At 35.6% G+C, this 27,973-nt stretch overlaps 1 protein-coding gene across 3 annotated transcripts; it reads left to right on the forward strand.

Moving 5' to 3' along the window:
- Positions 1-256: 256 nt before the first annotated feature.
- Positions 257-27,875, forward strand: LARS1_1 (Leucine--tRNA ligase, cytoplasmic). Of its 3 annotated transcripts, XM_051216700.1 has the most exons (21): positions 257-401; positions 435-733; positions 779-967; positions 3,078-3,254; positions 3,293-3,360; positions 4,219-4,399; positions 6,390-6,617; positions 13,737-13,790; positions 13,844-13,984; positions 14,044-14,121; positions 15,539-15,700; positions 17,207-17,415; positions 18,708-18,999; positions 19,914-19,977; positions 20,786-20,993; positions 21,505-21,595; positions 22,314-22,527; positions 23,313-23,479; positions 23,705-23,983; positions 26,048-26,282; positions 27,283-27,875. In XM_051216700.1, the coding sequence occupies exons 2-21, from the start codon at positions 722-724 to the stop codon at positions 27,486-27,488; spliced, it is 3,255 nt and encodes a 1,084-aa protein (XP_051073828.1). In that variant the 5' UTR covers positions 257-401; positions 435-721; the 3' UTR covers positions 27,489-27,875. The 3 variants fall into 3 exon arrangements, with proteins under 3 accessions (XP_051073828.1, XP_051073827.1, XP_051073829.1); XM_051216699.1 differs by having other exon boundaries at positions 13,737-14,121; XM_051216698.1 differs by lacking the exons at positions 257-401; positions 435-733; positions 779-967; ... (7 more) ...; positions 15,539-15,700; positions 17,207-17,415 and having other exon boundaries at positions 18,184-18,999; positions 23,515-23,983.
- The last annotated feature ends 98 nt before the right edge of the window (positions 27,876-27,973 follow it).

Genomic DNA, 27,973 nt, shown 5'->3' on the forward strand with positions numbered 1-27,973 from the left:
ATACCTTGGTTCATACATGGTATCAGCAGTTATCCACAGCTACTAGATAATTGAGCCCTTTAGGCAATATATTTTACAACGATTTAAACCATCTACAAACACATTCATAAGGTAGATTATATATATTCAGTGTGGGTAGAAATGTTTTTTTCGAGGTCGTCTTTAAAAGTGATTGGATCTGAATGCAATGAATTCAGGACTGATACTTACTTTAAATGATCTGTATAGGTCAGATTGAAACATTGTATACTAGTCACAAATTTGAGCTCAAGGTATATTCGCATGACTCGGAAAGGTACTGCAAAGCTAGATGAGCTTCGCAAGATCGAGGGTCAGGTGCAGACTTTTTGGGAGTCGAATAAAATATTCGAAGCAGACGTTCCTTTGAAAAACAGTGAAACGTAACATTTCACGGTTGATGACATTTGTTTTAGAATTGAAAAGTACTTCGTCACTTTCCCTTACCCCTATATGAATGGGAGACTACATTTGGGTCACACATTTTCTTTATCGAAATGCGAGGTAAGCGGAACTATCTTGTGATTGCGCGAAGTTTTCCATAGGATACGAACGACTGAAGGGCAAGTTGGCTCTATGGCCGTTCGGTCTTCATTGCACCGGTACGCCTATCCTAGCATCTGCAGACAAATTGTCACGAGAATGCAAGGAGTTTGGTTGTCCACCTGTCTTCCCACACGAGGCTTCGGAGCTTTCTGCCAGTATGGAGACAGTGGTACTAACCTCGCCCTTGTGCTTAACATATAACCTAATAATTTAGACTCCTGCCCAAGGTAAAAGCAAAAAAAGTAAAGCTATTGCGAAGACTAGTGGCGCAAAGTTTCAGTGGCAAATAATGGAAAGCCTTGGAATGGATAACAATGAAATCGCTAAATTTAAAGACCCTGAATACTGGTTGAAATTTTTCCCTGCTTTAGCTGTTGATGACCTGCGTAAACTAGGTGTCAAGGTGGGTTTCATGTACTCCAGCCGTCTTTATTTTATCTCTAGTGCTGTGTTTATATTTAATAAACCTTATTCTTTATACTTCATGCATGTTAGTGGTATCCGTACTTACCAGCTATATTTATTCATCTGATCCTTCGTGATTGACAATGTTCTGTGGGCAAAGGTCACTAAATGCTGCTATTTCTTCAGGTAGTTTATCTGCCACTAGTTTACTTGTGCTGTTCATGCATCCTCATTTCCAAACTATGATGATTGTTTTAATCCTTAACTGGGTCTATTAACCGAATTTAATGCAAATTCTCCGTCAGACTAGTAATACGCATACGATTTATCGACTCGTCTCTTTTCATTTCTTAGTCAGTTTCATATACTTGAGAACTATCCTACACGATGAATAGCCAGCATTTCGACCATAGCTTTTATGAGAGGAGAGTTCTTACATGTAATAAGCAATGCGTATTGAATTATTAGGGATTATGTGCCTAAAACTGGTCTGAAATCCCACATATTGGCTGTTTCAGTCACTGTCTTACATACTGAAGGCCAGTGTAATTAAATCATCAGGTACAGGTCAGTCTTCATAGCTTGGACCCACACTGGAAGTGTGGGTGCCAATAATATTACCCCATTGTCTAAATCAGAGTAGGTTCGAACATGCAATTTAGTAGTTAAAAGCCGAACACACTCATAGAGTAATTGCTCCACTTACAGCCGACAATAGTTAACATAGGACTAGGCATTATTTTATATCCCAACTGATCAGCCCCAATGGGTTGCTGTCTGACGAAATCTCTGAACGGATTCAAAAAGCTCGTTTGGCGTTTTCCAACTCACTTCACCTAAGGCGAAGGCGAGATATCCGTCCACAATTAAGGGGCGACTATACTGCTCAGCAGTTTGTTCTGTTTTACTTTACGACTGCGAATTGTGTAGAGTAGAAGATACTCATAAGTTACTAATATTTGGAAACGTCTTAAAAATATTGCTCACATCCTCTGGGATCACCAGGTAAGTAGTAGTGAGGTTGGACGCAGGGTATTAGCCAATGGTAGTAAATCAGTTGATGACGTTATGAATCCTCATCGACTGAGATGGTTGGGTCACGTATTAATCATGATCAACAATCGATTACCACGACGTGCAGTGCTGACTAGTGTTGGTGATGGTGGGAATCAAGTTAGGGGAGGCCAAACCAAAACGTGGCATCAGTCCTTGAAGTCATTTACTTCTGGTCTGAGCTACGTTGATGGATGCAGACTATTCGGTTGGGGTCTGTGTGACCATCGTTACAAATGGTTGGAGACTTTTGGTGACGGCTCAGAATCGATCACAATGGCGTATGTGTATACACTCTTTGTTTTCCCTTAAACCGTGAGATTAAAATTGCTTTATATCTTTCTTTCAACTAAATAATCCTTTCTTCCCCATATGCAATTTTTTTTTATATATTACCACCATTGAATTAATTGCTTCTATGAATCTGGTGTTCATCTTGTGCTAAGGAGGCTTGGAAACTTGGACAGATGCACATATGTGCCTGGTCTTACGTTGTAGCTGACTGACTTGCCACACTTCATATAAAAGAAATCAGCTATCCAGAAGTAGGAATTAATTAGTTTTGAATCAGTGTGATGGTTGTGGGAACAGGAATACTTACTGTGGGCTATAATCGAACGGATGTGCTATTAGTTCAAGGAAATAAATCTAATGAGGTTTCTAACAACACTCGTTTATCAGGGTTCTGTTCGCGATCTGAAATATTCTTTGCTAGTACTGTTCTCAACGACACTATATTAAACACAGAAACGCTCCATATAATCATATAGAACTATAATACAGCGTGATTTTTAAGATAATACGTCTTCCTACTCATTCCTTTTTGAAGGACGCTTCATTAATTGGTGTTTCTTGGTCCTTTATATCGCCTTAAGTCTGAATGTTGACGGCTACGCAACGACGGTAATAAGACAAGGTTATGATGTCTGTTGATTTTCTCATTCAGAAGGCCCTAATAAGGTTAACAATAATATTTTATCTCAATAAGTTTAGTAGGCTACACTGCAGAATACTAACTCGTGGTAAAATGATCTCTTGAATTTTTCTAATGTTAGGTTGATTGGAGGAGATCCTTTATTACAACAGATGCTAATCCCTACTATGATTCATTTGTTCGTTGGCAGTTCCTGACTCTTAAGAAGCAAGGAAAAATTCAGTATGGTAAACGATACACCATATTCTCTTCTCGAGATAATCAGCCATGTATGGATCATGAGCGAACTGTTGGAGAGGTAAGGTACGGTATAACCCAACTTGTATTTAATTCAAGGGTGTCGTTCCACAAGAATATACGTTGATTAAGTTGAAAGTCATATCCGAATTTCCTTCGAAATTCAGGTGAGTACTGTTTCGGGCATTATTTTCTGAACAAATATTCCACTTGTCACTTATCTTCATCGTTAAAATAACTGAGCCATGCAACCACTGATTAGAATTATTGAGTCCGCCTCAACTTGATGTCTTCTTTCGAAATTGCCTAAACTAGTGGCTTCGTAGACTGACGCTGTCTTGATTGATTCAACTTCTTTCCAAAGCTACTCATGTGTCAGCTGACTTCGGGCAAGGCATGAGTAACTTATGTTCTAACCACGTTAGTCAATAAAGACGTCCACAGGCTAACAGATAGTTACTTTTTCACAAATTTCACGCTTTTCCAACATCTGTTGCTAAACGTAATCCCAACTAAAAGCAATTCAATATCATTGTAAACTCCTTGTAGAGTTTTTCAAATTTGATATGCCTCACATCTCGCAAAAGTTTTGACTATAAAGATAGTATTGTCACTTCAAAAGTGACGATGTTTTACACATATTTGAAAATAATGTAAAAATGAAATTTATTTACAGACTCATGTTAACGAGTGATACTTATCTATTATGTAAAAAAGATAATATAATGAACTAGACAACTTGGGTCAGTTGCATGTAGTTGTTCACGTAACTAAAAGTACTATTTATTGAACCAAGTATTTACGAAATTTGAGCTGCTTGAATGAGGATGATATCAGTTTCTAATATCTACAATTCATTTTTGAAGGAAGAAAGTTTACTGTTTATAACGTCACAATTTTGTATGCACTTCAGTCCCACTTGTGTAAAGTTAAACATTTAACGTTGATAGATTCCCAAAGTAAACATGGTAGTTACGAGCGCTTACGTTTTGCGGTGAATAAATTCGCCTTATTTTTGTCCTTAGTTGCGTAAACCAATTAAAAGAACCCATATTCCTTGTTGCGGCAACTCTACGTCCTGAAACGATGTTTGGCCAAACTAATTGTTGGGTACATCCAGATATAGATTATGTCGGAGTGAAAAGCACACAACAATCTTGTATACTAATTTGTACTCAACGCGCTGCTCAAAATATGGCGTATCAGGTTTGTCTTACGTACAATTTTGCCATTGAATGATTATTAAAGTGTAATATGATATTGGCAAGGCTACTGTGCTCATAATATTAGTATTTAATCCATTCTGCGTATTTGGTTGGGAATAAATGGTTTTTTTACTTGATAAAGCACTAGATACAAGTCATTTTCTTGATAAATGCAAACTAATTGGTTGTAGCAAAAACTCAAACTCTGTGTTGTGCTCGTAATTTCCCTTCAAATCAGTTGACTGAATACTGACTGAGTGTTTATTAAATGATACTCCATTTAGGAAATCAAACAGTAGTAGTTTTTGCTAATGGGGGAGAATCCACCATAGTTTCGTGTAAAACGCAACCAAATATTACGACAGGACCTTCACTGGTTTGTGTATCGCTCCACGCTCGATCATATTCCCAACCGGAGGTTTGCGTGATCTTTAGCATCCTAGCTGGAAAGTCGCAAAAGCTGTTAGTCTTATCTATGTTATTAACTGATAGCCTCTTTTAATCCAATCATATCGTTGTCAAACAATGGGGGTATGAAAACCGTTAGGATGACATTCATATAGTATGCTCAAATCACCGTGTTCAGTGTCTATAGATCGAATTACCAATGTGCCTGAAAATGCATTGTTAAACGCCGGGATTACTTACACGATGTTATCACCAAATGCGAACAATCTTTTGGAGATATCGACTATTTAGCACAGCATGCTCCCACACAATTTAAACTCAGAGGAGTCAAGTTTCAAAACGTAGAGCAGAACTGCATTCACGGACGTGTGGTATAGCCAACGTTTTACTTCATAACTAATGTCGCGACGGCACAAAACATGGTCTAGATTACTATGAGGTTTTATAGTTTCCATAAACTCATATCATCTGCTAAAACCTGAATGCAAGCGCGTTTTGGGAATTTCCAGCCGGTCACAAAAATGACTGAAGTGCAGGTTCTTACCAGACTTGGAAGAATACTTTGCATTCTGAAAGTGTAATAAGCATGCCTTACTAACAGTGACTGATTTTCTACTAATTGAGTAGGATATGGATGGCTTGTGTATCATCGCACAGTAAGACATTATCATCCTCGGGCTGAAAATCAAAAACACTCCAAGCGACAGATTCACACCACCATCACTTGCCTTTCACGGAGCTGTTTCCAGAATGCCATTGGAGCTGAGGTTGAAAAGAGATGATGAAATTTCGCAAGACTGCCTAACACCACTGGTGAGGCTGGACAGTGGAGGGATGGTTTTAGTGTGTACGGAGGCTTCAAATTCTTTATCTTCTCAAGCATTTCACCAACAGTAAGTCTTACTCGATGTATTGAAGGCGGTTCTGATGTCGAAACGCAACAATTTTTTCACCTACAGGAGTTCGTGGGTGTTCAACCAATTGGCAAAGGTTAAATAACCAAAACCAACTTACTCTTTAAGAGCCACCTTTTTATGAGTTCTAGATAATTTGTAAGGTCCGAAGGATCCGGTCATTTAGATGTGATTGGAAAAACATCGACTAAGATAAACCATTACTTTTAACTCATTTAGTTAGCATCATCTAACTCCATTATGTTCTGTTTATAATTATCTCCATATGTTCTCAGTGTTTACCTCATTGCTTAACATTTCGTAGAGTTTAATTTTGGTGTTATGGGCTTTGAACCTTCAAACCAGTAATTGGAAGTTAGATGCTTTAACCGATGAGCTACCTTTCTTGCTGATGCGTTAATTTTAAACTTATTACACATTGTTTCGTTTTAGGAAAACCAGAATACTCTCGATTTCTATCTGCTTTTTTGTCCTAATTATGTATTCTACACCCCCATCTATTATTTTCTCGGCGACATACCTGTCCAAATTATTTTCCACTTACATTATGCTTTAAAACTGATTTTTACGACCAAAGTTTCATTGATGTCCTAGCGTCTAATTCCTTGTTTGAAATGTCGGAATTTTCTGTTCCATTCACTAACCTGTTGTTATGCAACTTGATTTCAGGGTATTTTAGATCCTTCACACCCTGGGCACATCGATATAGTCGCAAATTTCAAAGGTGCTGATCTTCTCGGATTAAAAGTCAAGGCTCCGTTATCCTCTTATGAATCTGGAGTTTTCGTTTTACCTATGATGTCGATTCGATCTTCTAAGGGTACCGGAATTGTGACTAGTGTTCCTAGCGATTCTCCAGATGACTGGGTCGCTTTGCAAGACTTAATTAAAAAGCCTGTAAGATTAACTTCATATTGTTTCACTTTCATTCGTTTTTGTTTTGTGATAGATGTTATAATTTCCCTTATTACAACTCAGCTACTCCTATCACTTAGTATTCTTGGAAATTAATTCACTCGACAAATCCCCGAATCAGAACGCAGTTGAACAGGAACGAAATTATATTCCAAATAACAAGAGTAGATGGAAGTAGGAAGCACAATATGAAAAACGTTAGCTTATTTATAGTTTTTACATAGGAAGATTCTCGAGTGTTCACTATCGCTAGTTGGTGGTGAAATAGTCATTCAGTGTGCCCCAGCATAATCCTACGCGGAACGTGCTTTAATCCAATCTTGGCTACTTTTACATATTATGTTGATGTATATGCTATAACTGTGACGGCAGATTAGAGGACAGTGAATTATCGATCGGACCAAAGACGCACAAACACGTAAGAACGGCCTAGGGTTCTGATTAGTCCCGCTTCCATGTCTAGCTCAGCCAGTTGAGTCTAGAACACAAGTCTCAGCCTTGGAGATATGAATCGTTTTATTTCAAACACACTCTGCTTATATACCAATCAAGCAGACCACATCGTACCACAAAATAGAAAATAACATTATACAATATTGACCAGTAGGAAAATGACACATGAAATAAATATTGACCAATAAGAAAATGACATCATCTCAAGCCCAAGGATAGCGTTAGACTTTACAGAATAATTATTGGGATATTTTCCTGAATATCCCAACAGTATATAACAATGTATAATTTACTCTGAAGAGCTGATTTACATTAGGGCCCCCAAACGCCCTGGTATGGCCGAGAGCGGGGTGGGTTCGCCCTCCCTCTCGAAATACTCTCACACGGCCACGCGTATACAGCCTCTGCCAGGGAAGTCCTACTCACTGCCTTCTCGTGGCGGGAGTGTTGTTTACGAAAATAAGAGGACGAAAAGCGAATGTCCGGCGCTTTAACCGGATTCCAAATCAATGGTGCACATGGGCTCCAGTATCCTACGGGAACAAATGGCGTATGAACCTTTTTTCGGTCACCGGCTACCATGGGACTGCATCTCCTCACGATGCTCCACTGCCTTGTGGGTTAGACCATTAGGTCAAAGGCTCGGGGTGTGGCCCCTAAGATAACCACCTGCTTCGGTTTGGGCACCCGGGCAGTATCACAGCCCACACACAATTAATGAACTGAACTGTCTATGATCATGGAAACTAATTCTCTTGCTTCGACGAACATTCAAATGATTCAAATATTACTATTGCTGTTATTATTGCTATTATTATTATTATTATTGTTATTATTATTATTATTATTATTTACTACGTCGTTATTCACCCTCTTTTATTATTTATTTATTTATTTGGACACATGAATATTGGTACAAGAGAGCGCCAATATATATGCCCACACAAAACAATGAAAGTTCGAGAGGAATACAAAGAAAGAAAAAAAGCTAAGGAGCGCAAAAAAGAACAATAACGAAGAGATTGGTGTAAGGTAATGTGCTAGTAATCAGGGAATGCAAAGGTACAATCGGAAGAAATCTTTCAGGTAAGGGAGGCAGAACCACTTTTTATGAAGAAAGTAAAAGAAGGTTACAGCAGGATCGCCACTGGCTTCTATTCTGAGCCATATCTGATAACGTCTCTAGCCACTGTGTAGCACCATCTCTCAGACCCCAACCAGGGAGTCGTGAAGGACCGACACAAGCCAATCCTTTGCAGCTTTCTTTCATGCCACGACACCATGTCATATACTGACCACCTCTCCGCTCTCTCCAACCAGTCTCAGAGTCGGCAAATAATGCACGACGTGGAATTCTCTGGGACGACATTCGGAGAACATGCCCAAGCCACCGAAGTCGGTGTTTCAAGATGGTAACACCAATTGAATTATCATCTCTGTGCCCGGACACACGATGCCGAACCTCTGCATTACTGACATGGTGTTGCCACTGAATGTCAGCAATCCTTCGGAGACAGCGATGATCGAACACAGAGAGTCGTCTAACGTCCTCAACTCGGAGAGGCCAGATTCCACAAGCATAGAGCAAAACTGCTCTCACCGACGCGTTGTAGATCCGACCTTTTACAGCCAGACTAACATCATGAAGGCGCCGAAAATGGCCCAGAATGGCATAAGCCACTCTGGTTTTCACTGTACATGAATCGATCTCATCACTTACGCCACCACCAGCACTTATGCAGCTACCCAGATACACGAACTTCTCGACTACGTCTATCTGCTCACCATCCAGGGTGAGTACAGGATTGGAATCCTGCCAGTCTTGTAAGAGTACTTTGCACTTCGAAGGTGCAAAGCACATACCATACCTACGGACACTGATTGCCAACTGATTAAGTGCGGATTGCATGCCTTGGGCATTATCGCACAGTAAGACAATATCGTCCGCGTACTCAAGGTCGAGAAGTCTTTTCCAGGCAACAGATCCACACCACCATTACATACATTCATCAGAGCTGTTTCCAGAATGTCATCGATGGCAAAGTTGAAGAGGAATGGTGAGATTGGGCAACCCTGCCTAACCCCACTACTCGAATGGAACAATGGAGAGAGGTGGTTGTATGCCCTCACTCTGCCTGATTTGTTTGTGTATAGGGCTTTTAGGATGTTAATAAACTTCTCAGGCACACCCTTCTTCAATAGACAATCCCAGAGAACAGTCCTGTCCAACGAATCGAAGGCAGCCCTGATGTCAAGAAACACTAAGATTGTTGGCCTTTGATAAGTATGGCGGTGTTCTAACATTTGGCGGAGGGTGAAGATATGATCAATACATCCTCGACCAGAACGAAACCCAGCCTGCTCCTCGCGAGTCAATCTTTCTCGGGTTTTGAACAACCTACGAAGTATGATGGAAGCCAATAGCTTGGACGCAATCGGAAGTAGACTTATCCCCGATAGTTGTTACAGGAACGACGTGAACCCTTTTAAAGATAGGGACGTTTATCGACCCATTCCATGACGTTGGTACACTCTCTAGTTCCCAAACCTTTGTAAACAACGTCGTCAATTCCTTAGTCAAAAAGTCACCACCATCTTTAAAAAGAGCCGGAGGTAAGTCATCTGGGCCAGGTGATTTGTAACGCTTCAAGAGTTGGAGTTCCTTGCGGACTTCCTCCTCGTTTGGTGGATCAGTCGTCACCGGCCATGGAGGGCAGGACAGTCTGACCGATGTTGCCGGAGCAGCAGGCCAGTTGAACTGCCCTTCGAAAAATTCTGCCCATCGTCCAAGACGTCGATGGATGCTAGTGATTGTCATCCCATCATCCTCGCAGATTGTTTTGCACACACCAGACTTCTTGCTGCCAGTGGCTCGGATGAGTTGAAATAGCTTCCGGTAGTTGCTAGACACAGCTGCTGCCTCACGCTCATTAGCACGCTTCGACCACCAGGCTTCTCGGTCCTTACGCAAGCTTTGCCCAATTTCCTTACGTAACATCCTTCGTTTATGGTCAAACTCACGGTCACCCGGAGTAGACCGACGGGCTTCAATGAGTTGTAAGGAACCTGCAGAAACCCAGTGCTTAAAAGCGGTACGTTTCGCGAACCCACAACTGACTGTTCCCGCCATTTTCATGGCGTCATGCAATTGCAACCAATGCTCATCTATACTTTTCGGTGGAGTGGTAGCTAGCCTAGAGGCTAGCTCGGTTCGATACTTACTTGCAACAGAAGTTGCAGCCAGCTTGCTAATATCAATCCGTTGATGGTGGTCACTTCGTTGTCCACTGAAAAGTAAGGCAAGATTGACGCAGACCAAGGCATGGTCAGAGTCCAGATAGGTACTCCAAAAGGAGCGGCAGTCTTGTACACAACCACGCCAGCGGTAGCTGATCGCGATGTGATCAATCTGAGTCCAGGCTTGAGATGCAGAGGGAGGACGCCAGGTGGCATATCGGCGATGACTGTGCCGAAAGTTAGGGCTAGCCAGAAACAGGTTGTGGTCTGTGCAAAGTTGCAGTAGACGGTCCCCGTTATCTGACCTGCGACCAACGAGTCCCCATCGGCCACCTAAACGACTCTCTTCTGTGCCTAGACGCCCGACCTGAGCATTCAAGTCTCCGGCTAGTACTACAATATCTGTCGAACGCACTTTCTGGAGAAGAACAGATAACTGGTGGTAAAACTCATCCTTGATTGCATCCGGGCTACAATCTGTCGGGGCATAGGCGGAGATGACGAAAAGACATCGTTTCTCACGCCGATTTCTTCTCACTTTGATGGAACTTTCTAATCTAACAGCACATAACCGACTGTTAATGGGGATCCAATCGACTAGTGCTGCCTCAGCTCTAGCGCTTAGTGCGACACCAACGCCAGCAAGACCAGACGAAGATGCCACAGGGTCCCCGGATAAGCGCACGTAAAACAAGCTTTTGAAGCGACAGATGGAGGTCGAATTTGTAGTACTTCACCAGAGTCTTGAATACGGGTCTCGGATAGACAACAAACATCAATATTAAGACTTTCCAAAGACATAGCCAGCCCTATCTGTTGACCAACCTGCATAAGTGTGCGAACGTTGAAGGCAGCCAGTTTGAATGGCGCACGTGGTTTCAGAAAATCTGCTTCAGTACTCATATTCGATGGTAACATACAATTTTCGACCGGACAGTGACTCGAGAACGTTTAGATACAGTCGGATTTCGTGATGTTAGTCTGGCTGTAAAAGGTCGGATCTACAACGCGTCGGTGAGAGCAGTTTTGCTCTATGCTTGTGGAATCTGGCCTCTCCGAGTTGAGGACGTTAGACGACTCTCTGTGTTCGATCATCGCTGTCTCCGAAGGATTGCTGACATTCAGTGGCAACACCATGTCAGTAATGCAGAGGTTCGGCATCGTGTGTCCGGGCACAGAGATGATAATTCAATTGGTGTTACCATCTTGAAACACCGACTTCGGTGGCTTGGGCATGTTCTCCGAATGTCGTCCCAGAGAATTCCACGTCGTGCATTATTTGCCGACTCTGGGACTGGTTGGAGAGAGCGGAGAGGTGGTCAGTATATGACATGGTGTCGTGGCATGAAAGAAAGCTGCAAAGGATTGGCTTGTGTCGGTCCTTCACGACTCCCTGGTTGGGGTCTGAGAGATGGTGCTACACAGTGGCTAGAGACGTTATCAGATATGGCTCAGAATAGAAGCCAGTGGCGATCCTGCTGTAACCTTCTTTTACTTTCTTCATAAAAGTGGTTGTTTCTTCCTTAACTGAAAGATTTGTTCTGATTGTACCTTTCCGTTCCCCCATTATGACTATGATTATTACTACACTCCCTTACACCAATCTCTTCATTATTGTTTTTTATTATTATCATTTTTTTACGTTCCTCACTTTTTTTTTTCTTCCTAAATTCTCATTGTTTTGTGTGGCGCATATATATTTGGCGCACGCCTGTACCAATAGATATGTGTTCAAATAAATAAATAAAGGTCGTGGAACTTCAGAAATACAATTTTCTACTCATTGAGATATCACGAAAATATTTTTACTATTAAATTAATTACATATTATTTAGGAATGCAGCTCCTTTTATGCTGTTAATTCATTTAGTAATTTTTATGGAGAATAAAAATATTTTTGAATAATATTGCGGCCTATACGATCGAGGTGTAATTAGAGGAGAGCGGCTGTATGACCTGGTCTAAATATTGATTGCTTTACCCTAAATATTTACATAGTACCAGCGTCCTTCTACTAACCAATAATACGTGAAACAAAAACCGAGAACAATATTTCATGACTGTTGATCCATAGTAGAATACAATACAGCAAGTAGATAACGTCTAATTATGAAATTCAGATTTATAACTGATTCGTACAATAATATAGAGTAAAATTTTGGTCACACACCAACATAATTTAGAAATTACGATGTAAACATAACTACTCCGTAATTAAAATAAAACTGAGTAATAGGTCCGTAATACATTAATAGTAACTTAAGAAAGGTATAGCACATAATAACAATTTATACATAGCGAAAAAGTTTACAGATGATGGCATATAAAGATATAATAATTCAAGTATCTGGTAGCCATACGGCAGAAGTTGAAACAATAACATAAGGTAGAACAGTTCCGGAAGTTCAGCTCTGTTTAATATTTACCCCATTATATCAATAACTTATGAATAACATATCATTACTGTGTGTAGTTATGACTTAAGTTGTTACAAGCAAGTTAAACTACTCGATGTTCAATGAGATGCAGGTTTGAATCCCTCCGAAAGCTATTGAACTTTTACTTGGTTATTGTTATATACATTGCCATGGCTTTTCATTGAGGTTGTGTCATAAGTCGAGTAAAAGACTATACATGAGTTAAATTGCTTTCAACAGTGTTCGTCGTTAGCCTGGAGATTTTGGAAATCAACTTGATTAGTCATCATTTATTCTGTGATTTAATGCTGATAAGCAGTTCCTTATTTTCTCAACTTTTACTTAATTATGGTTTTCAGGTTACCTCACTTTCTCGTAACTCATAGAAACAGGTGAAGGTTTACTGTTCAATCCCCTTTGAAATATTACTCCCTAAGCGTATTTTTATGTGTTAATGAGTAACTGACAATCCAACCTACCATATACTTAAGTGCATAAGCTTTATGCTTGAAGTAAATAAAATATCTGCCTGTTTATTTATATAAGATGACATTGTTGTACATTTCGGTTGTAACAGCAGGCGTAATCAAAGGTCGTGGTAATCAATTACTGCGGTTGTTTTTTCATAATCACAGTTGTCAAACTTGATTCTAGGTCACTGACCCAATAATTATATAACTACTTACGTCTCCATATTTTCTTTCTGATATGGGTTTATTAAAATTTTGATAGAATTCTGCGTATAGGTGTTGAGGGTAGTTTCACGATTTTCTGTGGTTTACGTTAGCACTCTTCTCCAGTGGAATTTTACAAGCAAGTCAGTTTTTACAACAAGAATTTCCGGTTTTGGTGAAACATTTGTCGGCGTCATTTTTCTGATAGGATTAACAGTAAGAACAAACCATTACCTCACCACTTTATTACGTTAATGTTAGATTTCTAATAAATTGAGCCATATTGTTCTTGTTCAATTGTTTTCATTTTTAATTCGCAGGCATTCCGGACGAAATACAATCTTCTTGATTCGATGGTCATACCATTCGAACCGGTTCGTAATTTATACGGAAATAATAACAGTTATAATATGATTTCAATTTTCAGATACCCATAATTGAGACACCGGGTTTAGGTAGTTTACCAGCTGTCACAATAGTAGATCAGTTAAAGATTCAAAGTCAAAATGATCGAGATAAATTACAAGAGGCCAAAGAAAAAGTTTATCGTGTTGGTTTTTACGATGGGGTAGGCTATTCTTATTCAAATATACATATTCTTGTTCCTTGAATATGATAACATATTAGATTATGTTGGTTGAAAAATATAAAGGTTTAAAGGTGAATTCAGTGAAAAAACTTATTCAAGACCAATTAGTTGAAACGGTGAGTGGGAAAGAATTTCTTTTTAGATTTATTAGTTAAATATGTGTGGTGAACTAATTATATCCCTGTTATTGCCAGTTAAAATTTCTGGGTTTCTTCTAACTTATTTTAGTTAGAAATTTAAATTTCTACTACTGAATTCCATTAGTAATAATTTAACAATTCAATGTGCATAATTATTTTAAAAAAACTAAAACTACAACTTTCACAATATTTCACACCATTAAATTGCTTTTGCACATTTCTAAACTGTGGGTCTTTACAATTTGTTCATCAGGAAAATATTAAGTGTGACTAATAAAATACTTATTATATCCTAACCAGCAAAATTTTTTTATTTCTAACATTTCGTAACTTAATTTAAGTCATTTCTTCAGATCAAATAAATAAACAACCGGATTTGCTTACTCACAAGGAGTGGTTTATACTAAGTTATGAGATATCAGAAATCCAAATTTATACTCATTTGAGATGTCACTAATATGTTATTTTATTACTTACTTTCTACCTAATGCTAAATTTGTTGAGAATTACAACGTCAAACAGTGGTATTAATATCTACAAATTAAATATGACTTTTAAATCCTACATAGTGCATTAATTGTGCGTTTTACAGCCATAGTGTTTTACTCTAAATATCACACGTGCTGGTATTTTATCCATTTTTTTATATCGAAAACTGTATATATTATGTATATAGCTGCAACTAAATTAGAATACTGAGTTGTCAATCTGTTGTACTAATTTCTTTCTTAGTTACTATATATGGAGTAAAATAAAAAAAATAGTGTCGTGAACTGACTTGCCATTTACTGTGATTACTAAGTTTGGTAGTTCATCTGTAGTTATATAATTTTATTTATTGCGAGTGTCATGTCCGGGATTGACAGCTTAATCGACTAAATCATTCAAGATCCCTCGGTTCAACTTCAGATTCCCATCATCTCATAATTACTTGTAGATTAACCAATGATATGTTTTTCAGTGAGCTCCATTAATTATAAGCCAACCTTGTGCACTCAAAAATTCTAAGTAAAAATGTCCGAGTTAGGATAAAGTGTACAAGTAAGAATATCGAAAGCAAACCTGCTAAACTCGGTTATTCCAGTTAGCTTAATTTCTATTATACCTTTCTTTAAAATATATTTCACTAACTTGCTTTACATAAACATTTCTTGAACTGTTACTTACGATTAAACCTAAGAGTCCGAAGAGTTGTTACTGTCTCATTCAAACCTTTAAACAGAACTCCCAAATTTGAAATTATTCTAAACAAGTATTCACTTCGGATAAAAGACTGAATTATTTAGATTTGATAGCATTCTATCTGTCAAATTGTTTGCCATAAATATCGTAATGTAAGTTCTGTCAATTATACAGCGTTGTGCTTTTTTGCTTATAAATCCATTTGTATTAGAATGAAGCTGTAATTTATTACGAGCCGGAAAATCTAGTCGTTACACGTGGTGGTGATGAAGCAGTGGTTGCTTTGTGTGATCAATGGTATCTAGATTACGGCTCAGAGGAATGGAAAACAGAAGTCCGTAAAGCAGTAGCTAACATGTCAGCAACCGATGAGGTAATATTGTAATATTGTATCTCTAATGTTATATTGTCGTAAGATTAGTATCACGACGAGTTTATTTTTTGTAAAGTTTATGTTATTGTACATAAAGATGATGCGTTGTCTCACCTTTTTGACACAGAAAGATTAACTCGGCATTATTAATTTATTTGAAAACTATACACTGTATGCTTTTGTATCATCATCGGGGGTTTCACAATAGTGTGTCAATATGAAATCCACTGTGATGATATCTAAGATTAACACACATCGTTGGATTGGGCCATCTTGTGGTCTAGTTAGAGGTATATCTAAGATGGGAAGCTCGTCATTCTTCTTAACAAGTATGTGTGTGATCAGATTGTTTGAAATGTATTGCGCTAATGTATCATCTAATTCTGACAATCTTCATCTTATTATACTATTGAAATTATATATATGTCTCCTGTATTAATGTGCGTGTATAGTAGGCCAAACCATGACGGCATGGCAATCCTTTTTCAATGTATTCAAGATCGCGTTTTCCGTGCCCGTGACAACGTTCAAAAGTACAGGGCTTGTACTTTGTACGTTATTTTCGTTTATAGTTTCGAGGATAGTTGATCAATCGGAAAATATTCACCTTTTATATCAGTTTTCAGTAATAACGAACCAATTATTATCATTTTAAACATAGTCATTTAATTGGACGAAACGTGACAAAATAAAGTTTTGGGAGAAAAAAATACAAAAATAACTATGTGATCAATGATATTACCAGTTCTGGGAGTGTTTATATGTATATAATATTCAAAAAACTGATTTATTTTAAACTATCAATAAGTTTACGAATAGAAATGTGTATTACTTTCCCATACATTAGTTTTAGTGACCTTGGTTTACCCTCAAAATTCAAAATTATTTCTGATAGTAGTTTAGAAAATACGTTATATTTGGTAAAATTTCTATATGGTATTGACCTCTGTGTGTAATTAATGAATTCATTTATCTGTCACTTATTGGTAATACACATTGTTCCCTTTTTTTCATTGTAAATTTGTATAGAGTACTTCATAATTTTCATATTTTTTAAATTTCATTCTAATTAGTTTAGTTATAGTTCAATTGAATGTGCAAAAATGTTTGAATACATTAGAAACAAACAACAAATCGGTCAATATTTACTGTTTAAAATGTTTAGATTATATATTTTATTCATTTTGTATTTTAGTTTAGGGAGACTATATCAACATATATTTAAGATTTCGCCTCATAGGTTTAAGCTTATATCACTCGAAAAAGACTCTTATCAAAAACAAAAAGTAAGGTACTTTTTCCAGTGTGTAAAATTCGATCTACTTTGACAAACATATTTCTGTGTGTTTGTTCGTTGTAGTTGTAAATGTATTCACTCACAGTCTTATTGGTTAATTGCAAACGTGTGAATGTGTTGTGTTTTGAAATTTTTAAACTTGATTTTATGTTGGATTCATTCTTATTCTTTTTAATAATGGCATGCGGTTTCATTACTTTTTTATTTAGGTTAGACGCGGTCTTTATTCAACCGTTGACTGGTTACATGAACATGCTTGCTCTCGTACATATGGTTTGGGTACTCGTTTACCATGGGATGATAAATGGCTTATTGAATCTTTATCTGACTCTACAATATATATGGCATATTATACAATAGCTCATTTGTTACAGGGCGGGTCATTAGATGGTAGAAAACCTGGTCCTCTTAAAATTTGGTCAGTTGAATAGTTACTGCATTTTGTTTGTGTTTATTCATTGTTATTTCTCCCCAGAAATAATTTTAACCTTAGTTTAGGTGATATTTTGTTGGTATTCCTATCTTTTTTTAATCTTTTGTTGGTTGGACTAACAAGTACACCCTCGTTTTGTTTACTTGATTTTCACACCTATTTCAGTTCTTCTGCTCTTGGCTATTATAGAATGAGTTAAATGTAGCAAATGTTTTTGTTGAGATTATAAAGCACAAAACAAAAATACATAATTTTCGGGCGATAGTGCAAAATAAATATTTGGTAATTCTGTGTTATATGTGTAACAGTCCGTTGGTTTAAGTAAAATAATTTAGCTTCGAAAATATGTGGCTACAGAATTTAGAATCTGAACTCCTATATAACCGGCAAAAATTCAAAATGGTTATTGCATTTTCTAATATATTTATTAATATTGCAAGTTAAATCATGATAAACAAAGTTACAGACAATCTAAGATACTGCTTAACTCAAACAACTTTGTTAAAATATGCTGAAATTTGCTGTTAAACTTGTAATATATATTAAGACAAAATAAAGTAATATTTAATAATTTGTCCATAAAACTGAATTTTTTCAAGATGACATTTTTGTGTATTCATTTCTCTGATGAAGATTTAGATTTTTGAAAAGAAGAACAAAAGTGGACTCATGAATTTTTTTCTGTTACTTCAAAAACATTCCCAAATTTTCAAAATTTCCTTTTATTTAATTTGTAAATTTTTGTTACCAAAAGATTTTTTTACCGATCAAACGAGTAACCATATAGAAAAGCATTTAGGAATAGTACAGAATAAGTTACTCTTTACATATGAACGCTGTTTGTTTGATGTTTAACTATAACTGAAATTTAGAATTGTACCGGTATTAATTTTTCAGTGAATAATAAATAGACAAAATTAAATGTTTTAATGATGCATTCTTATGTAAAATTAGTTTCCCATGATGCATTCAGTGCAACTAAATTCAACTTATGTACCATTTACGAATTCATCTATTCGACTTTAAGCTATGTTGCATAACAGCTGGATATTTGGTTGTTGAAACTGAAGTAGCTGAAATGCCTTTCAAACCCAGTGTACCCAATGTTTAAAGTCGATTATTTCAAACAGTAACAAAGTATTTGAACAGGAAGAAGTCATTTCAGATTTTCGACAGGATTTCTTGTTTCTGTTTTCATAGCTCAAGTTTTTGTCGATATTTATGTATACATGCTTACGTTACATTCCTTTAAATATGATTTTTATCTTTTTGTTAAGGCCAGAACACATGACACCAGAAGTGTGGGATTACATATTTTTAGGAATAGGAAATCCAGAGGATTTAGTCGAAACGAAAAGTCATTCCTCTCTAAGTGTACCAATTTTGAAGAGACTTCGTCAAGAATTTCTTTTCTGGTATCCAGTTGATCTAAGAGTTAGCGGAAAGGATCTTATCTCCAATCATTTAACCTACTACTTATACAATCACATTGCTATATGGCCAAATGAACCAAATTTGTGGCCTCGAAGTATACGTGCCAATGGCCATTTGTTATTGAACTCTAATAAGGTAATTGACTTTTTATACTTCGTAGTTTTTTTAAGGTTAGCAATGTCAGTTATACTGTCATTAGTTCAAGGTTTAACAATTATCTAATATTTGTGTATATATTAATCACATTAGTGAAATTTGATAACAAGAAAAGTACCAGTAAAATAGTATGAAATGTTAGGGTAGATAAATTCTGTCAAACATCAATAGCGTACAGATCTTAATTTTTTTGTTTGACGCTTTAGAATTTGTCATTTAGTAGTTAAAGCTAAATGAGGCTGGAACACGTGTTACATATACCCAACCACCGACTGCCCCGACGTGCGATGTTTTCTGGTGTAGTAGTAGGTTGGAAGAAAGCTAGGGGCGGCCAGATCAAAACATGGCACAAGTCCATGAAGTCACTGACAATTGGACTGAGCCATGTTGGTAGGTGTAGACTACCTGGTTGGGATCCGCGAGATGATAGCAACCGATGGTTAGAGGCCCTGAATGACATGGCTCAAAATTGTTTGCAATGGCGCAGGTGCATCCACTCTTTGTGTTCTCCCAAATTCTAATCTTCCGAATTTGTCGTTTCCCTTTTTTCCTCTTTCCAAATTGATTTCACTGTATTAGACTCCTTGAATAACATCTTCAAACCCTAATTTTTCTGATTACAGCTTATAATTTTACTACATCTACCACTACGGGATTTGAATCGACCACTGCATCTCTGTGCTAATGTGGTGTGGCAACTCGAACTGATGTACGTACGTACGAAGTCCTACGTTGTTGCTGACTGACTAGTGCTAAATCACTCATTTTAACTGATTCATGTTTATTGGATTCTATTTGTTCACATATTCGTGTAAAACAGTTGGAGAATTACCTATTTTATGTTTAATTATATATATAACATTGACCACTGATCTTAATTTTGTTTCATACAGATGTCAAAATCAACTGGTAATTTTCTCACTTTAGCAGATGCTGTGGAAAAGTACTCAGCTGATGGTAAGTTATCTGGATTATTATTGTTGTTGTTGGAAATTAACTATTTTCTCAACTTTAATAAAAATAAGTTGATTTAGTTGTGAGATGTGATATTTTAATTATACTTTTTGTATTTTTATCAAATAATTATTGAGTGTTTTTAATGTCGAGTTTTTTAGATGGATAGTACAACTGAAAAGCTTTGTTATCGTTCTAAACAGCGTAATCAGCTTCTACTTAAATAGTAATGGTGAATTTGATTCCTTCATAAGTATTAAGTAAATTCATTGTCATAACCTTGTTTCAAGCTGGTTGTTTTGACAGACTGTATTATCCTCATGTGTCCTTGTTTTTCCATGGAGTATTTTGTTTAGTTGACTTAAAAGTTATGTTATATCATAAAATTGATGGTCAGTCAATGGTCGGTTATTATATTCTTAGTTTTTTTTCTTTTAAGAAAATGTACCTCACAATATATATAATTCAATGGGTCCTGAAGACAAACAATTGTTTTCGCTTATTTAAATAATCGACAAAAGATTTAGGAAAAAAACATAAGTCCTTCATCAACGGTAGTGTATCAACATATCTATAGCATTTCTATTGTAAGAGTCAATATTCAGTAATTTGAACTGATGTTTTAAATGCTACTGTATATTGGAAACAATACTTCCTTTGTTGAATAGTTAAATACGCATGTACTTTCTGTATTCCTTATAAAATACTAACAAATCGTATACGTATGTAGAAAAACACAAAAATTCATCTACTTTTTATAAAATCTATATACTGTTTATTCTGCACTTACTTTTCCTCTCTTCCCAATAAGGTGTTCGTCTTGCTTTGGCTGATGCTGGTGATTCGTTAGACGATGCTAATGTAAAAGAAGAGATGGCTGAAGCTGGACTTTTACGTTTATATGGCCTTTTGGATTGGTTTAATATGACATTGGAGATTTTAAATGATTCAAGTTTACAACAAAAATCTGATTATCGAACAGGTGCTTATACAATGCATGCAGATTTTGTTTTTGAAAAGTACGCTTTATTTAGTTTTTAATGAGTCATGAATTCATTTTTAAATTTTTAAAAAATCTGATTATTACAGTAGTTTTCATGTTCTTTTTCTTGAATTATAGTTCATTCAATCTTCAATTCTTAATAGTTCAATAGTTAGTATTATCTTTCTGATCATTCGAAACTAACAAGGATTCCCCCAGTAACTGCGAGTGAACAGGGATTAGCCCAACACCGAAGCCTGCGGTTAATTGATCGTGAGGCAATGTGGTGTTTAGGTTGGCTTCAGGCATTACTGCTCTACCCCAAGTCCAACAATGAGTACGGCTTCCATTCGAAATAGATTAGATGAATAACATTGGCTTTTTATTACTCATGATTGATCATATCTTTAACATACTTAAGTTTTACAAATTTACACTTATCATTTTTGTGACTAACTGACTTTTTTTAAGTGAACGGTACAATTGTCATTGAGTTTCCTCTTTATTTACTTCTGAGTAAAATTTATTTTTAAATTTTTTATTCATAGTGAAATGAATAATACGATTGAATTGGCCGATAAAGCATACGCTTCACATGAATACAGAGAAGTACTTAAAATTGTATTTTATGAACTTCAGGTAACTAAAGATACTTTTTACTAAAAATCACTTTTGCTTTTAATCATCATAGTAAAAGCTTTGGTGAAATATGGTTTCTCAATTAAAAAGTCAATATAAATTATTGTGCGGTTTATATTTTTATGTTAACAAGATATAAATGTATCGTAAATCTTTACCGTAGCAACTTTCACAAATTTGGTATGCTTTAAATGAATAGTTTTTTAATCTTACACCAATCTGATTTCAGAATGTAATCTGTTCGCTTTCTAGTTAGAAGTTTAATGCTTTCTAATTTATATATGACCAGCTCAAATACTATGGATATCTAATGTATTGAATTTTTATTACTTGTATTCCAACTTAATAGTATAAGGTCAACTTACTCGGTTATCAAATTTATTGTTAATGTCAGCCAACTTGCAATGGATACTTATCTTAATTAGCTATTTGGCTTTTGAACAGTGACTGATTGTTATTAAGTACAATATTTAGTCGGTTTTAAAAACTTTAACTACAGTTGAATATCATGATTCATATTTCTGTGAACAGTATCTAAGTCATCTTACTACTCGCTTAGGCAAAGAATATTCTCTTAAACATCAGCTTATGTGGTAACAATCAGAACTTAAAGTGCTTATGTCTGTCAATATATGAATTTTTATTCTCTTTCCTTTAACCGTCATATTACTTTTTAATTCATTTCACAGTATCATTTTATTCTCGGATATTTATACAGGCACATCGTGACCGTTATCGTGAAGTTTGTCAAGGCAGTGTACATACTAATCTAATTCGACGTTATATGAATATTCAATTACTACTACTTAGTCCAATTTGTTCACATGTTTGTGAACACATATGGATTAATTTGTTAAACAACAAGACATCAATCTTTTGTGAAAAGTGGCCCGAGCTTAGTTGTCCAGTAGATCGAATACTTTTGTTACAAGGTAAAAATCACTTATTGAATGTAGTTTGATTTGTTAATTCCGTTCATGTTTACTAATCGTGCTTTTAAAATGTGGTTAGTACTTTGAGAATAAGTGCGTCATCATTAACTAATAGTTGACATAGAGATAACTTGTTTGATATATTTCTTAAGTCAGAGTGCGTATTTCACCCTCAAACATTGTTAGAAGATTTAAACACGATTGTCCAAACCTAAGTTTTATGCTAAATACCACTCTCTAACTTAAAGTCCTCTACATCTTGAGAAAACTGACATTCTTCTTTGGAACTCGAATCCTTTTTTACTCAGTTATCTATTCAGAGACGTTACCACTGACTTGTTCGGTTCATAACCAATATTCTGTTGAGTTTCACTTAGTGATAACCAGTTTCACGTTCTATATTCACTAACCCTGCTCAAATTCTATCAACATGGTTGCAATGTTGCTATTTGTCTGACTGAGCTAACATTTGCGTACACTTTTCGAACTCTAAGTAACAGAAGTTTTAAGTCCCTGTTTCTCACTATCTCCTTCCATCAAAGTATAGTGCACGCAGTGTTGGATTATTTGGCCTAATGATCACATTACAACCTAATCGATAGCATTCAACCAGCGCTAATGACTAGAAACTACACTGGGTACTACTAATGGATCATTTGGTGTTGAACTTTCATATAAAAATGTGGTCCAACGTTAAGTTTGTTTGGTTACTATTTCTCAAGAATAATTAAATTATTCGGTGGATGTTTTTCTATTCATTCTTGTTTTATTTTTTTCCTAATTAGGTCGTTACATAGATGATACAGCTCACACTTTTAGATTACAACTTAAACAATACAAATCATCAAAGTCTTTCAAAAGTAGTAAATCTGTTGGATCCCATTCTGTTACTCAGTTTATTCCACCTTCGGATGCTGTTGTTTGGGTTGCTAAAGCTTATCCAGCATGGCAGGTATTTCTTGATCCCGATTCATCATGTTTTCTTAGTTTATTAAGTCGGATCATATGATACCGTTCATAGCCCTCAAATTTGTACAACTGCTTTTTCTCTTTTCAAACGACTGATTCTCATTCGTAATACATTTTTCTCTCCAAATATATGCTTGAAAGTAGAGTGAAATATATATTTACTGTAATCTTTTTCTATTTTGTTACTCACTATTACTAACTTTTTTAGGCACAAATTCTTGAAATTATGGCAGCTAATCTTTCTGACGATGGTAAAACGTTAGCAGATAATGCAACGTTAGCTCAACTTTTACGTCCTCATCTAAAGGCTATGGGTAAAATGGCAAAACGTGCTATGCCATTTGTACAGTTAGTCCGGGAACGGTTTGTAATTCACGGTAAACGAGTTCTTCAACTTCAGTTGGAGGTAGATGAATGCGAAGTAATTAAAAAGAATTTATCCTATCTTATATCAACTTTAGGTTTACGACAACCTGATGGTTTAAAAGTAAGTATATTCTGACATGTTTTATGGTAAAATATCAATCTGTGCTGATGATTTTTCGATTATTTTCTGTTGTTTCTCTAAACAGTTTTGGAATACATCAAATAGATTTCAATTGAACACCTTGTCCTTCATAGTTTTTGTCTAGAAATTTCCCTCGTTTTTTATATAGTGATAATCCCATCAATTTAAGTATTTCATTTATGTTCCGGTGTAACACATGTGAACTTAAATACAATTATTTTTAATTATAGAATATTTTGATGTAATAAATTCCGCTGAACGGATTTTTGATTAGTTGATGTCTAGTTTTTTTGGTTACTCATTCTCAGGAATTTCATTTCAGTTAGTTCAGTAATAATAAACGAAAAAGTGCATACATTTAGGTCCTTTCATTTCAAACAAAAGCTTTTAATGCAATACGTCAAACCAAATTATCAAAATTAATTATACAACAACTATTAATAATAATATCAGTGGATAATTTCAGATCAACTGATCAAGTCACTTTCAGCCGGAAAATCGTTTCACACCTTGTACCACTTGGATATTTCATAATTTTGACTTAATAATACTGCGTTAATGCTTTCATAGTTGTGCAGGTTTTGCATTATCTCAAAAACACGTGAAAAGAAAGTGGCTTCAAAGCTTTTATGTTTAGAGTAAATAATTAGCCATTAAAGTGAATGAACAAAGATTGCAAACACATTAGCAATACCGTTTTTATCGTGGATGGTGTTGGCTGTGTTAACAACCGAACTTAAGTAGATATTCAAAAGGGAAACAAGTGAGATGAGAAGGATATTTTTTTGCTTGGCTATGGTGGAGTTTTGTTCTCTGGGCTAGATGGTTTGTTCGTGAAATTTTCATCGTTCTTCTGATCGACATCCTCACAAACTTCATCTAGAAGTGAAGAGTTCGAATCTCTCCACGTGAACACACAACTTGTCGTGTAGACCTCGATCTTGATTGGTTATTTTTGGCCTCTAACCTGTCATTGTTTACTTTTTTTATTATCAGAATGTGTTTTGTGGAGATTTTTAGAAAATTTCACAGATTGAACCCATGAGTCAGTTGAAGCTTTGCATGGTTATTTCCAACTCGACTTTACAAATCAGTCACTTTTCCATGAATATATACTTAATGTGATGTCTTCATCATAAATGAGTTACTTTTTGTAACCTCATGATTAAACATGTATTGTTTTACTTCCTCTGGTATTACCCAGTTCCATTTTTCGTTTAAAAAACAACTTATCAAAACTATCGTTTCCATATTAACACTTGAAAGATTGACTAAAGTTAAGAATTAGACATGAATTATCAAAAGAATACAGGCATAGGAGATTAGGTTATCTAACTGTTCTCTTGTTAATTACTGATAATTACTCGCTTGATATAACTATTGGCTTTGGGTTTACAACTTGAATTTAAAGCATATAATGATCCTAAACCTACTCACTGGATTCTAAAAGTGAATGGTTTTTGCCGGAGTAGCTTTAAAATACTAGTCAGTGATTAAAAATTTAATGGACTGATCACATTAATTCTGTCGGTATTGGATTCACAATATCTTTAAAATAAAAAATTAACTAAATCCTAACACGAAAAACGCATTACTATCTTTAATTTTTATTGGTGTATGGAATTGACGCTGATAAAACGCTCTTAGAGTATTCCTTAGGTTTGAATGCAATGTCAACAGTTTCCAAAAGTGATTTATAACAGTTTTAACCGTATGGGTATTCACTTAATAATTTATTATTTTTCATTTTTGCGGCGTGAGTGTACAGCCGTAACTGCTTCTTGATAGATAATTTACCATATTTTTATCTATGTCAACTGTCTCATCTCTTCATAAGCTAAAAAGCATCACATATCAATAAACATAAATTATTCGTAACATTCAATTATAGTGTATAAAAATGTTAATGTCGAACGTGTATATAAATTTAATTTAATCTTTGAATTATTATGGATTCCAATTATAGTGAGCCGAATTTTTCGTCAGTTGCCTTTTAAAATTTAAACCTGATAATTGTCACGGTCGATTACTATTATTTTTTAGATCAACTACTCATGTGATTCTAATGATAGTCGCATTGAAGAAAGTGTTTGTCCTTTAGAGCCTCTTATTTTGTTTTGTGAACCATCTACCTCAGCATCCATGACATTTTTAAATCCGGATATTGGTTCAGGTCTCTTTACACTTAATGGTGTTACTATTTTTGACGGCGACACATATACCGATGTGGTCTCACGTGTAGTCACTCACTGTCGTTCACTTGCGTTAAACAGTAAAGGTAAAAGGTTTTTTGAATTTTATTATCTGAATTATTCAAATTCCTGACTTTTCGTAATTTGATTCAGTTATAATTTCAAAACCACATCAAGAGTATATATTGTGTATTAGTTATATGAAGAAGTACATAGTCAAACCTATTATGAAATAGCTGAGTTTAAAATCTTGGATATTGTATTCTTCACTATTGATAGCCCTCGAAAAGTTGTCACTTTCTCAACACACCAGTAAAGACATCAGATAAATGATCAAAAGCACATTCGTATATTTTATACTCAGCTTATCTCATTATGTATTCTACATATTAAATCATGATGCACTACATATAAAAAGTCATAGCGCACACACAGCTGGGTCATTTTCATCATAAAGTCAAGTAACCCATTTTTAGCTAATTAACTGTAATTTGTAAATAGTAAAAGGTTTAGAAAGTTCTTGAGTCAAATTAAAGCTTTGAAGTCGGAGTATTAAGTATTAATACTGCTTCAAACTGACCAATAAACACTCATCAAAAATACACAAACTATTCTCCTTGTGGATAGCTCCTCAAGTTTTTTTCACAACTCCTTCCTAGTATATATATATATATATATATATATATATATATATATATATATATAAAGTGATCTCATGTACAAAAATACTTATAATATTCCACGTAACTATCTCACGTATAAATCATTTCCCATCTAAAATTTATTAAACAATTGATTTGAATCTTGATTACTACTTATTCATTGCTCTGATTAGCTGTCTGTTAGCAGAGACCTAATATTTGTCCGCGTCAAACTATAGTTTGTCCTTGATTTTTAGATGCTGAAAAATAAACATAAATCCTTGATTTATATTATATATAACTACCACTCCAGCAATTGTTGGAGTCAATTGGAATTTATTCAGCTGCTTAAACGAAGTGACTTATTCTGTGAATACAACTTTCCTCTTATTTACTCCAGTCTAATTTCTGATTTGTGTTTTTCCTGTTTTCTCTTTTCTTAAAGACTTAAAAAACATAACATTGTACCGTTTTGCCGATCCTACATGCGGACATTTACGCGTTCCTCCTTACCCTATGGAAGCTCTACAAATTGTCCAGCCAACAGCTCGTTTTGTAGTCGATGCATCATCCATCATAACTCTGAAGATTGGTAGTGATTTTATTCCTATTGGCAAAAAGCTTGTGTACACAACTACCGTGTCGTCATGATCATCTACTAGAATAAAGCTTTTTATTTTTGGGTTGCTTTTTATACAGTGTGTTTAGTTCATTCAGGGATTAAAAATATCTATCACCGATTCGTGTTCATTATGATTTTTGTATTGACTTTATATACCGTCCTGTACAATAATCAAAATAAGTGAGCAGGTTTGTAAATTCATTCATTGCAGTTTGTGGATCTACTGACTGAATTCACAGGACTACTCAAGATTCCAAATTACGAAAGGTGAACAATTTCCAGCATATTCTTAATGGTAGTCGATTCTAGGTATGTACCTGATCAAACCTTTCAATAGGAGTCTTGTCAATTCCTTGTGAATTAATCCAAACTTTAGAATAAGAAATTGAAGACGTGGTTGTCTTGTAAAGTTGAGATGCAGTTTCTTGATAATAATTCTTGGTGCCGCTGCTAATTGTTAGTTACTAGGGTGATCACTTTAAAATAGTATGTCTTGCAGACTCAGCATTCTGCC

The sequence above is a fragment of the Schistosoma haematobium genome, chromosome 1, assembly GCF_000699445.3.
Source record: "Schistosoma haematobium chromosome 1, whole genome shotgun sequence".
NCBI classification, from domain to species: Eukaryota; Metazoa; Platyhelminthes; class Trematoda; order Strigeidida; family Schistosomatidae; genus Schistosoma; species Schistosoma haematobium.